The 18,119-nt window shown below is 33.2% G+C and overlaps 1 protein-coding gene across 1 annotated transcript; it reads right to left on the reverse strand.

The window, feature by feature from the left end:
• Positions 1-1,083: 1,083 nt before the first annotated feature.
• On the reverse strand, positions 1,084-17,335 carry LOC134690704 (S-adenosylmethionine-dependent nucleotide dehydratase RSAD2-like). The gene is made up of 9 exons (XM_063550723.1): positions 17,227-17,335; positions 11,583-11,679; positions 7,269-7,580; positions 6,237-6,398; positions 4,898-5,034; positions 3,953-4,045; positions 3,100-3,249; positions 2,514-2,546; positions 1,084-2,116 (listed from the first exon to the last, which is right to left on the reverse strand). The coding sequence occupies exons 2-9, from the start codon at positions 11,671-11,673 to the stop codon at positions 1,952-1,954; spliced, it is 1,143 nt and encodes a 380-aa protein (XP_063406793.1). The 5' UTR covers positions 11,674-11,679; positions 17,227-17,335; the 3' UTR covers positions 1,084-1,951.
• Between the last annotated feature and the right edge of the window lie 784 nt (positions 17,336-18,119).

An 18,119-nucleotide genomic window follows, 5' to 3' on the forward strand; every position in this document is an offset into this window, starting at 1 on the left:
TGTGTATGTACATTAATATATTTCACAAGTTCAATTAATGTGTAATAAACTAATATCACTTGGTTTTTGTTGTCCCCCATTAATTTAAAAATAGTAATATAATTATGAAATTAAAAAGCTAATAAAGACCTGATATAAATATGAGTGTGCAATAAAATTTATGTATAATAAACTCCTTTCCTTGACATACATGTACCACTATCTTTATAATATGTTTGTTTGATTATGTATAACTACTACATGTATCAGCAGTTAGATTAAACTTTATTTATAGGGAAATGATTTAATGATTTTAATATGAAATTGCAATTGATAAAGGTAGTATTTGTATTATAGTATATATCTCTGTTAGATTATTTTATATTGTATAGGGAAGATAAAAGAGTAAATAGATAAACTGTTGACACATATATATGTCTTGAGTGTCGGAATAAAGCTTAGAAAATAAAAATCTAATGGAAAGCAACATTGTCTATTTTTCAGTCACTAGACCATGATCTAATGAGCAGGTCTTCAAAAGTGTCGAAAAACTCAGTTGCACAAAATGCAATACAACTTTATCGAAAATATGTGTGTCTATTATAGGGAGCTCTTATTAATATTACTTTAGCAGAAAACTTAACATTGAAAATTGATCCAAAGTCACAGGACTTATAATGTGACCTTGGCGACAGGGCCTCAAAAAAGTCGTCAATCTGATACATGTACTTTATAGTAATGCAAATGTTTATTAAAAATAGCTGATATTTTGCAAGTAGTTTCTAACAAACTAACTTTATCGGAAATTTCACAATTGGTGACTATATCATCATCGTCGCCGGAAATGCAATTTAAATGTCAGACTTGCCGCGGCATCCGTCGCAGACGAGACAAAAGCATCAGTTCGTACTTTGCCAAAAAATCGTTTCTCTTGTTCTATTATGAAAAATAAAACATTACGAAAAGAATGTGTCATCCGGAACAAGTCAAGCTACATAGTGTGTCTAATTAAGTTTTTTTATGATTAAACGTTTAGAAAAAAATAACTTTAAAAGTATAAACAAAGAAAACGTAATGAAAGAATAGAAAACAATAACAACAAAATAATTGGAACAAAGCTTTTATGGTTTGCTTTTTAAAAAAAAACTGGTCACCGTACATATTTTCGTTTTTATATCAACACATATTTACAGTTAATTCCTCTAAAAAACGGAATAGTCTTGAGTATTTTGCTTTGATAAAATTAATTATAAAACAATAATGTGTCCACAGTACACGGATGCCCCACTCGCACTATCATTTTCTATGTTTAGTGGACCGTGAAATTGGAATAAATTCTCTAATTTGGCATTACAATTAGAAAGATCTTATCAAAGGGAACATGTATACTAAGTTTCAAGTTGATTGGACTTCAACTTCATCAAAAACTACCTTGGCCAAAAACTTTAACCTGAAGCGGGACAGACGGACGAACGAACGGACGGACGGACGAACAGACGAACGGACGCACAGACCAGAAAACATAATGCCCCTCTACTATCGTAGGTGGGGCATAAAAAGGAATCAATGATACAATTTTTTTCAAATAAATATTACAGTAGATTATATAATTAATACCGGTAATTTAAATGAAAAGATTTTCAAATAAATTTCATTGCGGCATCAAATGTTCAAATTTCTGGGGGGAAAAGAACCTTTTAACTCATTTGAAATCACAAATTACTAAAGATCAGCCTAAACTGATGAAAAATAAATATCAACATTTGCAAAAACTACTTTCTACTTCAATATATAATGTATTATTCAACAAAGGCATTTGTTAAATATATATTTGTATAAAACGTCAAGAATAACAGTTTGGAAAGCAAATGTCATTAAATAGAAGTCTTTAAACAATGTTAACATATCAATGAATGGGTTAATACTTTTTTTGTATTTGAGCTGCCTAAAACATTAATTTCAAGTTCTATGATCACCACTCCAATCTTAAGTCCGCTTTACTCCATACGTATTTTCCTCCGCGTTTAAAGAACATTTTCTCATCAAAACCACTAAATAACAATGCATTATCCACGCCTACGTCCAGTATGGATCTGGAGGGGTCTTTGTTGCCTTTAGTGCAGTCTAGAAAACGCATCTGCAATAACAAAGACAAGTGCATATTTAGGAGTTTTTGACTTTTTGACTTTGCGTCGATATTGCTGATTAACATTTAGTCATGTTGCATGTTTGTCGTAAAAAAATGTGTTATATATCTCTGTATGAAATCCGAGACAATTTGTTTAGAATAGTCTCAATATAAATGAAGAATAATGTTTTAACAATAAAAAAAACATCATCCCTTGCCTAAACATAATGTTGGTTTGGTTTTTTTTGTGATTTTTTTTGTGGGAAGACGGGGGGTATTTCATTTAACAAATACTAAAATATAATAGTAATCAAAAGTACCAGGCTTATAATTGTATACGTCCTTATAAAGTATTTCTAATAATCTATTCCCCATTTTAACTTATGATTATAACCAGAATACTTACATATTCGTCCAGGATGAGGTAGGAGTTCCTCATCTGAAATATAAAATTCACTTTATAAAAAGGCATTCATATATTAATAAATTATAAATAATTAACCAGTTCCTGCTTTTCCTGCTTCACATTGGAATAATTACACACATCTCTATTGTTGTAAAACTGGCTTCTCTACCGACCTTCATTTTCAATTTCTTGGTTTAATACTATGACATATGAATATATGTTACGGTTAGAGATGAGAAAACGTTAAGGCTTTAACAATGAGCAAAACTGTCTCATAGTTAACTCTAAAATAAAGGCATTCATTGGAATAAAGTGATTGTGGTAGACTTAATATGAAATGTTTAACGTTCCTGGTGAGGGACAATCCAGAAAGGCTATTCGAACGCACCAAATGCGCTTTCATCACAAACAGAATTTTTTTGACACATTCACTCAATTTGATATTGTGATTAAATCATAAGATAAAAAATATACGGTGTTGTTTTATCGGCCAGATCGTAAGGTGATGTAAGGACAGACTTATTAAACATAGGATTACCAACTAAAAAAACTTGAAAATGTGTTTTCTGGAGTAAAACTAACTTACAAAATCGTTAGATTCTGGCACTAAACAAGACACAGGACTATGTCTGGTCAGAAAGTTTTTAAAATCGTCGTCGGAAACAACAAAAGACTCCGCATGCCTCAGCGCTTCACTTCCTGCATTCTCTCCTCCAATCAAAAGACACTGAAACACCTGAAATAAAACCATATATGTCGTAGTAAGGTTTTTTATCGTTTTATGCTATTTGTCAACAAAAAGTAAAATCACAATAATACTGAACTCCGAGGAACAAAAAGAAAAGTCCCTAATCAAATGCTATACAAACTTTCTATATTGAGCTAACATTTTAAGGAATACTTCACATGGCTTTAAAGCACTTAAAATTTCAATTGGAATCGCTATCATCAATCAAAAAGTCATTTAAATGTTTACTATAGCAAAAACTAAATTCAATTTAGTTTATATTTATAGTAAAGAGTATGTTTTCAAGTTTATTAACGTAAATAGTTATCAAAGGTACCAGGATTATAATTCAATACGCGCGTTTCGTCTACATAGACTCATCAGTGACACTCAGATCAAAAAAGTTGTAAAGCCAAACAAGTACAAAGTTGACGAGCATTGAGGACCCAAAATTCCAAAAAGATGTGCCAAATACGGCTAAGGTAATCTATTCTAGGGATTAGAAAATTGTAAAAGTTTTTCGAAAAATTCAAAGTTTAGTAACAGGAAATTTATAAAAATTACCATACAATTGATTTTCATGTCAACACCAAAGTGCTTACTACTGGACTGGTGATACCCTCGGGGACGAAATGTCCACCAGCAGTGGCATCGACCCAGTTGTGTTCTTAGTTATCAAAGGTAAGACATTTCAAATTATTCAAATATTTACCTTCCATCGACAAGGATTCAACTCTTGTATAGGTTCAGTCATATCTTCTTCTTGATTGTAGGTATTGACAACTGTATTAATCTTAAAAGCAATCTGTATAAAATAGTAGCATTTTATTATTAAGAAGTTATTAACAGGAAAGCATGGATTCTTGTTAAATTAGAAGAAGCTGTAAATGGTTTTTTTCTATATATGCTTCGATGATTGAGTGGGTTTTTTTTCGTTTGTTTTCTTTTTGATGGATTTTTTTGTTTGTTATAATAATGAAGGATTTAGAGTGGGAGGGATCATTTAGTTCATGCTGTATCTTCTCTTCTAATTATGTGGCCTTCTCTGTAACGTTTGTGGTGTTGTCAATAAAGTATAAAATAACTTAATTTTACTGTGTGTATTTTTATGCGTTTACTGTTCTACATTGGCTAGAGATACAAGGGAAGGGTTGTGATCTCAAAAAATGTTTAACCCCGCCGCATTTTTGTGCCTGTCCCAAGTTAGGAGCCTCTCATGGCCTTTGCAAGTCTTGTGTGCTTTTTAATTTTAGTTTATTTTGTATAATTTGGAGTTTAAGTATGACGTCTATTGTCACTGAACTAGTATGTATATTTGTTCAGGGGCCAGCTGAAGGGCGCCTCCAGTAATTAATAATTTTAAAGTCTTTGGTTTGACTCGACCGCATTTCTTGGCAATAAGATAAACTTTCCCGATGTTGACAACTTAGAAATAGAATGAATTGAAGAAAAAACTGACAAAATTTGAAACATTCAATTATCTGATACTGTTTCCCACTTACTAAAATTGGACTACTACTAACCTTATAATACCGTCTTGAACTAATAGTTCACCTACAACGGTATTAACCAAGTGTTTTAATAAATGAAGAGAGAAAAAAACACTCTTCATATTGTACATGTCTTAAGCGCATTTCTAGATATAATGTCTGATTACCTTATACTGATAACACCATTCTCTGACTTGTCTCAGTGACTGTAGATGGTTCTTGTTGCCTTGTTGTCGACCAATTGTTTCATTAACATCAGGATTAAAGCTGTCACAAGATACCGCTAAAATATCCAGGTATTTACCTGCAAAGACGTTACAATTTAATTTTGACAAATAAGAGAATTTATCAATATTTTAGTATATCAAAATTAAGTCGACCTTAGTATAGACATGTTTGAATACGTTTATCAGAGACCATTCTCGTCGTATTCTGTAAAAGACACAAATATTATCTCGCTTTAACAACCAAATACGCTCATGGCAAGTTCTTTTTTCGAGAAATCATATGATACTGTTGGGGGGGGGGGGGGGGGGGGGGTGAGTTCGTAAAAAATGTTGTAATAGCATAAAATTACACGTGAGATGACTATGAATAATACCAAAGATTGAAAACCTTGTGAAATTATATAACTGTTGTGAATTAAATTCAGGAGAAATTCATCTAGATTCGTAACATTGTTTCGGTTATCTAAACAAAGGGTGCAGATGTTTAACTGTTTCCTTCCCTCAGTTATCCAAAAACCGGATTTAGATTCGAAACTAGTTTCCTTCCTTAACTTTTATTATATTTTCAAACAAAACTATTGATTTCTGTCGATTTTCTGTTTGTATTCGCTTAATTAATTTGTGTATTATTCATAACTTCTAACGCATGCATCGGCAGACTTAATCCTATATTTGAATTAATTATCAAGAATAACATGAATGTTTTTTATTTATTTTTACTCTTTCAATGTAAAACTCTTTAAACAAGAAATGTATTATATGATATTCTTTGATTGTTCAGAGATTAAAGTTATATTCCATACGGCACGCAATCATGTCTGTTAAGTTCACGCATTGTTATAATTATAACGGAATTTGATGAGACTGTCGTACAAAGTGAGAGGTTTGGTGCTATAAAACCAGATTAAATCCACCATTTTCTACATTTGAAAATGCCTGTACCAAGTCAAGAGTACGCCAGTTGTTGTCCATTTGTTTTTGTTTATGTTTTGTAATTTGATTTTGCCATGTGATCAGGGACTTTCCGATTTTATTTTCCTCAGAGTTCAGTATTTTTGTGATTTTACTTTTTCAGCTCATGTAAGGACTGGGTAGGGCTTAAAGAATAGAGGGCTACAGAATGGGAAAAATAAATAGAGAAAAACAAAGTAAAGAATAAACAATATTGTGATAAATTGATAAAGAATAGAGAAAAAATTGTATAAAAGTTAAAGAAAAAAGACATGAAAGGACCCCACATTCAGTCTTTCGTGTATATAATATGGTTATTCATACTCACCATACTTTTCAAACCATTTCTCAGTAACCAAACTTCCATTGCTTACAATAGTAACACTCGGCAGCGCCAAATCTATCTTACAAAATCTACACAGTTCACCAACAAAGTCACCGCGCTTCACTATAAAGGGTTCTCCACCAGAGAAGTTAATTTTCTCCATACCTGTGAGAAGTAAAAAAAAAGAATAAACTTAATTACAATCTTGGAAAGTACAAGGTCCGATAAGGCCCATCCCCCCCCCCCCCCCCCCTCTTATTTTCTCATTTTCTATATTTTGTTTTGGAAAGCTACTAATCACGTTAAAATATCTCCTAAAGTTTGAAGTTTGCTTGGATGAACTTCAAAACCATTAATTGCAGAAAATGGATTTCATCCAAAAAAACTTCAAACATCAGGGAATGTCTTAACATAAAAAGTAGCTTTTCAAAACAGAATTTGAAAAATGAGAAAAATAGGGGGGCCAAAAACAGGACTTATCGTACTTTGTCCTTTAGTTAGCTACCAGAATGACAAATGTCGTTTTGTGACGACCTCCCCCTTTTTCCCATTCTTTGAGCCCTAAAACAGAAAAAAAGCAATATTGTCAAAATATGGTCTTTATCTCCCAATTCTCAGGAACACCCTCTTTACATCAAATCCTGCATGATCCGCTGCTGGATCTCTAATGCCTTCTGGTAAGTTGGTATAAATTACATTTCTGGTTTTATAGATTATTAGACTTTGTCTCGCCGGCCGCAGATGGAAAAAATGGGCGGCCGGGAATAAATCTTAATTTCATCGAGTTTTAATTGATTATCAACATAATTCTTTACAAAAAAGGTATTTTAAAAAAGTCTTTTAAGTTTCTGACCCTTTCCTACCTTCCAAAAAAAAGAATACCCCCCTTTTTCCCCATTTCTTCTGAATTCATCAATGTAGTTCGTTAGCTAATGAATCCGTTTCTTCGCCAATCACGATAAGGGTTATCAATGGTGAGTAAGCGGGTGAAAGCAAGTAAACATATTTTACCTTAAAATTATTGAATTTCCTTACCCTTTTTCTTCAATAATTCCAGCCCTCTTTTAGCTTGTTCCAGTGGGAGGACAAACGACGTCTTGGCTGTGTGGAAACAAAACCCACAATTATAGTTACATTGTCGTGTGAAGTGATAATTCACACTTAAAGGTTTCACATTTAATTCACTTTGCGGCATCCTTTCCTCTTCTGATTTTGTTTCTCCATCTTTTTCCTCCTTGTGTTGGTCCGATTCTCCGACCGAAATATTGACTGTGGATATTTTTCTTTTTTGTGCATATTTCCTTGTCCCTATTCTCTTCACCACGACAGTTGCTAATAATATGAAAACTACAACAAATACACAAGATGCAGTAATAACTGCAAGAAATATTTCCATTTTGTCTAAACACCTGTTATCTGTCTTGTGAAACAATATGAATTGATTTCATGAAAACATTGTATATTAATGTCATTCAAAAATTCTTGACCTGGAAATTCTCAACCATTTTCAAAAAATTTAGCAATATGATATGAGTATTTTCAAGACAGTGTTACTAGCCACTTGCAATATTAAAGATTCAAATATTAAATCCAATTTGATAAAAAAAACGAAAAATAAAATAAAAATCGTTATTATACTAGAAATTAGTGTATAACATCTGGAACGAACAAGTGTTATTAGCTAATAGTGTACTGTAACATTCAAGTTGAAAGTGAAAGTACAATTGCAATCAAGTTTCTGAAAAGTATACTTCCGACTTGTAAACATAATTTATATAGCGATGAACTTCAATCTATAAAATGACATGATATCAGATCTTATTTACTGCATATCAACTTTTTAAAAGTCTGTTCTTTTCAAATCGGTCAAGGTAATTTTGATAAATGCATTTAAAAAGGACAGAAATCAAAATCGGTTATCTATAAAGAATCTATAAATATTTTGTCTATAAATTATGATCAATCTTGTTGATACTTTTTATTATATTTGGTTTTTTTATTAACAATTTATAAAATATCATAAATCCCATTTCAATATCAAATGTAAATGTGTTATGCAATTAAGAAAAAGCTACGCTTGAAATACTTACAAATGCATTTCAAATTACTATTGCAGAATGGATTTCCTATTTAATTGAAACTTATACATGGTTTATTTCTTTAAATATGATTCAATCATGTATGGAAAATCAAACCTCTTTCTCGAAAAAACGATTACTAATTTTTAATGGGGATATATCAGTTGAAACATTCGTGGAGATTTCTGTAAAAGCTGTACAGTAATTTTACAAATTATTACAAGTGTGGACACAGATCAGTGTGGATAGTACTTGTTCTGTGTTATGTTGTTAAGTGTTGTGTAATGTGTATTTATTATTGTTATATATGTTGCAGGGTTTAATTATTGCATACAGTGTGAATAAAATCACTAAGAACCCTAGACAGTGCCTATTGTTCGTGATTGAGCTTTTTTACCCTGCTATAATGGTTTGTTTATCCTTGGATGTAAAATATTGTACTGCGTAATACTTTCATCGTTTGACAAATTTTTCCCCAGAAATTTCTGTATTTTCTACATTATTTCGTATCTGGTGGAGAGTTGTCGCTACTGAGATATCGTGATACCAAATCGCTTGCACTGTATCCGACGCGCTAGACCACTGGACCACATTGGCTTTACATAAATAAAACTTACGGTGGCCGGGTGTTACCTTTCCTCCTCAATTTTAATCTAGCGTCATACGACACACTTACTTGGCATATTTAGATAGAATTAACTAATAAAATAAATAAATATAGATTATATATGTTAGTATCGTATCTCAATATAGATACAGACAGACATTCTTATATTGTTTCTATAGTGATTTAAGAAAACATGCCAGGGACTAAATATGTTTGTTCCTAAGGTTGCAATTGTCCGAATACTGTGGATTCATTATTATTCGTGGGGTACCAATTTTCGGGTATTTCATTGGTATAGGTGAACCACGAAATTAAATGTTGATGAAAATGCAAGTTAACCTCAATCCAAGAAAATTGGTACGACGAAAATAAATGAATCCACAGTAATACACAATTGCAACAACAATCGTGTACTCAGTGGGACAATAACATGAAAAGGGGGACGTAAAACCTCTAAAAATAACTAAAGTCGTCAAGAAATACAACGAATGGAAATAAGTGGAGGTACAAAAATACTTTAAAAAGACAAATGAGGATCGAGGAATGAGACTGGTTGACTGAAATTACTTCTTTGGAATTTGAAGCAACTGTCATACAAGTGAGAGGTTTAGCTAGCTATAAAACCAGGTTTAATCTACAATTTTTCATATGAGAATATGCCTGTTGTTATTCATTCGGATGGTGAGTTTGAGCTTTTAATTTTATCATTTGATTAGGGGACTTTTCTTTTTGAATTTCCTCGGAGTTCAGTATTTTTGTGATTTTAGTTTTTATCAACTCTCAGGAAGAAAAGAACATATCTACAAGGAGCAGAATGAATAAAAAAAAACAAGAAAAGACAGAGCTAGGGAAAAATGTGTTGCCAATGCATACAATATTTTGAGAATAACACTGTACGTTCCGATGCGGGATCGATACAAATCAACAAAAGAGCAAGTGGAAGGACATGTGACAGAATCATAAATACCAATAGATATAAAGGAACTACTCATGGAAAGAAGTGGCAGATGTAGTGAAAAAAGTTTATGTCAGCATCAGTGATAACACGAGAATGGTCTATAAGAAGTGTACAACCATTTTGAAACGACCTACATGTCACTTAACCATTATCGTAACAAATTCGAAAACAAAAAACGTAAAATTTGAAAATTTGATAAAAACGAAATATTAATTTGGACCTTTGTATAATATGCTGAATTTACAAAATTTTCTAGTGGAATTTGATAGTGTTTCAGTCAATGATTCAGATGTCTTTCGCTATCGCCACTAAAAACTGAAATATTTGTGTTTCAGTTTATCAAAGTATGGACAGTTTCATAGAAAGCATCTTTTCTAGAAACCAAAATGAACAAGAAACATACAGTGGTATGGTTAGCTTTGGTCGACAACTTTACGCATTCTGTGGTTCTGTACCGGTATATTTACATGCAGAAATTTCATAGGAATGAATATGATAAATAAATCTGGAGATAGATACATTAGGTATGCATCATTCACTAGAGTTCATGGATTTAGCCTTTACTACAGATATCCATGTCAAGGATAAATGGTTATTAAGACCCTGATATAGATTGTATCATTGTCAAGACTTGCTTTTAACCTATAGAAGTCTAGAGCTCTGATGATAAAGAAAGGGAAGACCAAACACCAATTTGAACTCAAGCCACAAGGAAAACACATTCCATCTATCATTGACAATTCCATCAAGTGCTTAAGAAAGTGTTATGATGACTCAAGTATCCGAGGGAATGGGGCACATTGACATAAAAGGTCTACTAGGAAATTAAAGGCATGGATAACCAACACAGACTCCTACTAAAGATAGCATGGTCACTTTTGAGTAAGAAATTACATTGACAAGAGGGACGAAAGATACCAAAGGGACAGTCAACAGTTGAGAAGCTTGGAAGAACCATCAACAAACATCTAAGAAAATGGTTAGATGTTCAACCAAGTTAAACATACTAGTATAGAGGATTCCACAGCTGGACCGCCAAGATTTATCTACCATTACATTTCTTAGAAGAATTCAAAGTTTTTATAGCTCTTCATGTAATGACTTCTTAGTAAAAATAGGACGAATGCTGTCAATCCCTGCAGCAATTTCAGAGACAGAGAGTATGAATAGTTACATAAGAAAGACAGGTTATTGGTACATTGAAAGCTGCTACTTGAAAAAGAGTCGAAATCTAATTCTAAGAGAGATAAAATCTGGATATTAAGAAAATGCACAAGAAAATACATCAAACTTAAGGGCTTAGATGAATGGTCAAGTTGGGAAAACGATATTGGGAATCACTGGGAATATTTTAAACTTACATTTGCATACCCTGTACCATACTAAAAGACAATTCTAATCTGCAAGAAAACATCATCACTGATCGAGGTATTGTAACCCCCACATGATTATTGGAGAGAAAGTTAAAAAAAAACAACACCAATTTGCAATGAAGATTGAACACAACGAGCTAACATAAACCCAATACCTAAACCCAACATGGAACAACAAAAACCCGAAGGCCCAACTTCACATTAACTTACTGAACTAAGAGATAAAGAAGTCAATGTGGTGTATTTAAAGATGGCAAGGCAACCAATGAGCTACAATAAAATCAGCAGACCCGGTAAATTATTAAATAAAAAGATAGCATTATAATATCTCACCTATCAATGCGAATACCGAAATATGCTGGCAATAAACAAAATATAGACTATCATACGGCTCATCATCGACATTTGAGGTCAGAAACTGCATCAAACTCTACAACCAAAATAAACAGAACTTATTGGCAAAAGAAATATTATACCAACAGAGCGACAATTTTAGTCCCCTAGGGTATCACCAGCCCAGTAGTCAGCACTTCGGTGTTCACATAAATATCAGTTATATGGGCATTTTTATAAATTTCCAGTTTACAAAACTTTAAAGGAGTAGGTCCGGTAAGGACTCATTTTGGCCTCCAATTTCACTTTCATCTGATTTTGACCACTTTTTAAACACTTAAGTGTCTATTTCACTTGATTCAATTAGTTTAAGTGAAAGATTTTAACTGATTTAGTCATTAAAAACGGTCCGATTCAAGCTCAAATATAAAAAATCTCTCAAATATGCCAAAAATCTTCACTTTTCAAATGGTTTTTGTCAAAAATGAAAGTGGCCGCATCCGTGTTCATCCACAACCTTTATATATGTTATGTATTATCATGAAATTCAACTTAGATTTCAATATTAAGGATGATATAATTTTGAAGATTTCAGTAATTTAGCATGACTAAATGGTGCTTCAACCCGATATATGTGCATTGTATTGTCAAACACAGCCCATATTTATGTAGCAGAAGCATTTAACTGTCCAATAAATAAATAAAAGTTTACATTTTAACAATTTTGTAAAACTGATATATTTTGGGGCCAAAAAGAGGTCTTACCGGACCTACTCCTTTGTCGTGAAACTAAGGATATTCTTTTCCCATAAATAGATTACTCAGTAGGGTACTGGTACTAACATGATTTAACAAACCTTTCTGAAATTGTCCTTTTATAAATTATGAAATTATTTAGAAACTAAGATTTCAACATCCTCAGGCAAAGTTGACTTTAAATGAATTTGGCTATTTAGTGGGGCGGCTAAGTACCGAAATTTGACAAAATCATGCAAATGATGATACAAGCAAGGGATTTGGCATAGACGTTCATTAGGAAGTACTTTATCATATTAGAGGGGTAGCCAACATGTTTTCGATTTTTTTCCACGTCGGCCATCTTGAATTCAAAATTGACATCATTTTGCTCAATCGTGGAGATTGAAAAACTGTCTTAATGTCTTAACCATTTTCAACGCTATAAATGTCATGAAAACTATTTGAAATACAATAAAATGATATGAAAATATGTCAAACATACAACAATTTAAAAAAAAATCACCACTTCTGGTTTGGGTCGAAAAAGTTCATACACTCGAGTGAAATAATAGTGGTATACATATACGATAAAAATGTCCGTTTGATATATAGGTAATTATGTTACACATGCTGGAGGATTGATTAGTGTAATAATATACGATATTTTCCGATGTATTCCGTTTTAACAGATACATGAACACAATGTTATACAGATCAAGCCAGCTTTGTAACACTTACATCTACTAGAACAAGTTTTCTTGCAGCCACATTTGTGTAACTCCTGACAAGATGCAGCAATTGCTGCTAATTGTGTCCAATGAGGAATCCACATTCCAACTGCTTTCTCCTTAACCCATCCCCAATCACAAGGACTAGGTAGATGTTGGTCATGTGTGATTGCCTGTCCCCATACACCTTGGTATGTAGCTCGTTTGGTATGCTCAAGCAGTGCAGCTCTGGTGGGGGAATGGTGTCATACTGTCTGTCTTTGCGTGCAAACAGTTCAAGCTTGGATTCGCTGATTTCAAATGTTGTTGTAGTTCTGTCGTACATAACCATAACAAATGCCTCTATCAACTCCATATCACTGACCAATACAGGTTTCTTACTTAATCGTTCAAAAACCTCAGTTACATCATTAAATATTTCCCACTTCTGCCATGCCGATTTCTTCCCCTTTCCATGAAAAGCGGAGACCGTGTCACATACAGTAAAAGCATGAAAAATGGCAAAGCTTCTGATTTAGGACCATGAGCATGATTAATTTCGTGAATTGGAAGCCATCTCAGGTCTTTTCCCTTTCCAAAGGCAACCCAAAGTTTTTCTACTTGAAGTGTTTTGAAAAGGCCAAAACCACTACATCAGTGTCTGAGCTGATTATCAGTGAAGACTTACACCCTTTTTCAGCTGCACTTTTGATATGAACAAATATCCTTGTGTCTGCTTCTTCGTAATAACACGGACTGAGATCATCATGGTCATCATCAGATATTGTCATAACATTTTCGCCTTTTGTCACAAAAATAATTTTGTCAGATTGAATCGAGCAAATTTTGTCGGCAAGGAAATAAAACAATTCCGTTTTGTTTTCATCCACTCGAAAGAAGCTTGACCAAGCTTTTGGAGTCTTACTGGTGCTGAAAACTTTCCTCCTTGATCCAGCACCACTCACTTCACGTGTGTGTGCTTTTAGACTGTTTTATATGTAAATATCATAGATAACATCTACTCTTGCATGTTTTGAAGTAAGGTGGATAATGTACAGCAAAATCACATCTTTTATTCATCATAAGTGTATGTTCTACGCGGTGGTCTTGAATTGACCATAGCCGCACCATCAACAACTTCTATGTCTGTCTGAGGTTCTTCTTTTGGTAAATCTCCCTTAGCTTCTAGGATTTCCATTAGCTGTGATTTGACGCCAATATTGATTGAAAATTTCCACTTTGAGATAAAGATGGAGGAAATTTCTGATTTTTGTGGCTAAAAAACTCTTCCAAGCTTGTCCTTCAGTCGAGAAGAATGTACCTGTGCAGAAGAAGAACCAAGCAGTGCCAATCTTTCCTCGTACAGGTTTGCCAGGTCTGCTAATCGAAACACAACCGACTCTTCAGAGTTTCTTTGAGTTTCAAAAATATATGTGACCAGCTCAGCTAATGCAGTTTCTTTCATTATTGTTTCCTCCTGAGTGCAACTGCTTTTGATCTCTGTTTGTCTCTTCTTTGATCTCTCTCTGTTATATACAGCTGTGAGACAAGACGGGTGTTACTTCATCTCTTGTGCTATAACATCACCACTACTCAGCTTTGCCAACAGTTGTTTATCCTGAAGAGCTGTTGCACAATCCACTAGTCATTGGTTTAGTTTCATTGTCATAGCCTCTCTTAAGACAGATAAAGGTGATTCTTTAACACAAATAAAACATTTATGCACATTTTCAACTGGATTTTGTTGTTGATCTTTAGAACGAGGAGTACACCTAAAAAAGTTTAGGAGACGTACCATCACTAGTACTTCCAGATGGTATCAGTGACATATTGCGTTTCTGGGCTATCTCAAGTTTAGTATTATTGAACTTTATCCTACACAAATTATGGTACTTGGCATTTTCATTTTTCATTGTGCTTTCAATACCCTCTCCGTGGTTTAATCGCCGAATATCAAGAGGGGTAGGAAGGGATTTTAATTCATAAAAAAGAGGGATATTTTTTACCGTGTATTTTTGCCTAACATTGTATATCCTTCGTCTGACCTCCTGACACAAACAATATGTTGTCCAATCAGTTTCCCAACTATGTGCTGAAGAAGCTGATAAGTGAATTCTTTTCGCCATTTCAAAAACTAAGTAACTATTATATAAACAAAAGTAATCAACAATGAACTTATAGAACAATCACGCAAATATTATCTGAGCAATAAATAAATGCAACAGCAAATTAGAACCGAGTGAATCTAATCAACTATTACAGAAGTGCACGAAGAGTGTGTCTGTAACATGAATAGATTTACGCAACATCACAGGTAAAATTCTAGAAATTGTATAAAATTAAATTCAAGATTACTTTTCTAATTATGTTATTTGATGTATTAACAACATTATTATTATAGAATTGTGTTAGTAATAGGGATAGAATTCCTTCAAATCAATATCCGATTAGAATTGCAAATACAACTTCGTAACTAAAAATATGAACGGTGGATAGACAAGTACGGAGACACGTCTTATAAAAATGAGAACACACACTCTCAAAAAGGTTAACTAGAATAAAATTGCGCCCACTATTGGCCTATAACCTATTAAACCTAATGTAGCAATCGAAGATTAGTCGAAGATTTGTGGAATATAACGAATGACATTATTCGGGATTTTAAACAGTCATTTTCGGGATATTCATAAAACCAGGAGTGGGTTATCGACCGATATTTGACCGAAATTGATACTTTATCTTATATACAATGATTTACTCCATTTTGTAACATTTTGGATACAATACAAGCAAAACGGGCCATACATATGAAGTCTTTTCCCTGTGAAGACGTCATTTCGAAAATCCAAGATGGCCGCCATGATCGGATGTTTTTTTTTCGTGGCTACCCCCCTAATATGATTACATACACCTAAAGGCATGTTCTTATAAAGTTTCATGCTTGTATCACCATTTGCATGATTTGTGTGGTAAGCTGCTTAACTAATTTATTTTAGCTATTTTTGACATATAGCTCTTCAACGGTTTCGGTACTTATACATCCTCGGATTTCAAATGTTTGGCTTTGAGCGTTCCTGATGGATGCAATTCCAGAAAAGCGCTTCGGACATATGAAATTAATAAACGTGTTGTTTTCATTTTGTTTACCTTAGTCGTATTTGGCATATCTTTTTGGAATTTTGGGTCCTCAATGCTCTTCAACTTTATACTTGTTTGGTTTGATAGCTATTTTGATCTGAGCTTCTCTGATTAGTCGTATGTAGACGAAAGGCGCGTCTGGCGTAATAAATTATAATCCTGGTACCTTTGATAACTAATAGAACTGCAAAGCCTAAACATGAACCGTCTGTAAAAGACAAAACAGTCGACAAAACACAAGGTTCTCAATAACACATTGTCTCATTAGTTTAGTTTAGTTTAAACATATCTATTTATATTGGATTGGGAAACAAGTTTTGCAACTTATATTAATCCCTTTCCACTTTGAGGGTGCGAGTGTTGCCTTGTACCGGCGTTAGCCTGCTCTTTTTTAAATCTACAAGGGTGTATTTTACGTGCAAGAGATATGGTTCTCTCTTTACACGGGTCAGCCATCTATCGTCCCCTTCCGACGTACTTTCGTCGTTTCCTCAAGACCATTGTCTCATTCTACTATAAAAACATAAACACATGTAGACCAACGATGAATATCTTTTACATAGTAATGATGTTATCGTCATTCAGGATCATTGGTTGTTCCAAACACAGCTACATCTACTCAGTGAACTAAACAAACTATAAAGTCAAGGGGTTTAAGATGACTTATACGTATCCCTCGATGATGCGAAGGAGTAGCCATCATATGGGGGGGAAATTATCTCATGATAAAACCAACAGACGGTCGGAAATATTATAGTGTATACAAATCAAGGAAAACTACAAATCTAACCTTGACTATAGACGTATTTACACTTGTATGCAAATTTGTCCGCCATTACGCATAATCAAACAGGTTCCCGTAAACTTTGACATCATAATTCAAAACATTTGACGTCATAACTAAAAAGTGATTGTTGCTTGACGTCAAAAAGTTATTCAGAGGTGATATAAGGTCATTCGGAGGCAAAATACATCTAAATTCCAAAAGTGTAAAAACGTTTATTATACATGTCAGTAAACAAGTCCTAGATCTAACATACTCTTAACATAAGTATACCTACCAGCAAAAACTAGTAAAAACCATCTGTCAAAAATCTAAGACGATAATTAACCTGTGATAAATTTATTGCAGTGTTGTTACATTCGTATTACTCACAGTTCATAATTACATTGTGATGTAAAAGGTGTGGTGGATTTCCGTTGTTATTCTGTGGTTAACATGTTGTTTTTTACTATTACAAATGTTTATTATTTGTTTATGTATATTTGTCCTCAGTGTTTTTTTGTTTATCTGTACTGTATTCCTGTCACGTCATGTTGTTATTTTAGCGTTATTTTTTACATTGCTATATAAGTGGAGGTTTTGCTAGCCACAAATTAAGGTTCAGCCCACCATTTGTTTATAATGACCTGCAAAATAACGATTGTTTTTTTTTGTAGCAGATCAGTGTTTCTGTTATTCCGCTGTTATCTTCTTACAGTTGATGTGATTCCCTCTGTTTTGATTTTTGACCCGTGTTTTTTTCTCTCGATTATTCGTTTTATGACTATTGAACAGCGGTATACTTCTGTTGCCTCTATTCATCAACTATATATGTTACTTATAAAAAACACAAACAAATCCACAAAAATACTATAGGAGATACAAACGATAATCTGAATGAACAGAATATGTACTTTACGTATTCGTTTCTCAAATTTAAATTATCTACAAATTGATCTTCTAAATTCATTGATGTATTAGCAAAAATTTGGACATTTTCAAAAAAATTACAGAACATATTTGAACAAGAGTCCTCAAATTTTATCAACTCTTTCACTTACAAACAATTGAAAATCAGGGTGATTACTTTTTTTGTATATCGTTTTCATCTATTTGTGCAATTAATTTTACTAGAGTATGTCCATAGGAATTTTTTGTTCTTATGTGTAACTAAATTTTAAACATGTTCAT

The sequence above is a fragment of the Mytilus trossulus genome, chromosome 11, assembly GCF_036588685.1.
Source record: "Mytilus trossulus isolate FHL-02 chromosome 11, PNRI_Mtr1.1.1.hap1, whole genome shotgun sequence".
NCBI classification, from domain to species: domain Eukaryota; kingdom Metazoa; phylum Mollusca; class Bivalvia; order Mytilida; family Mytilidae; genus Mytilus; species Mytilus trossulus.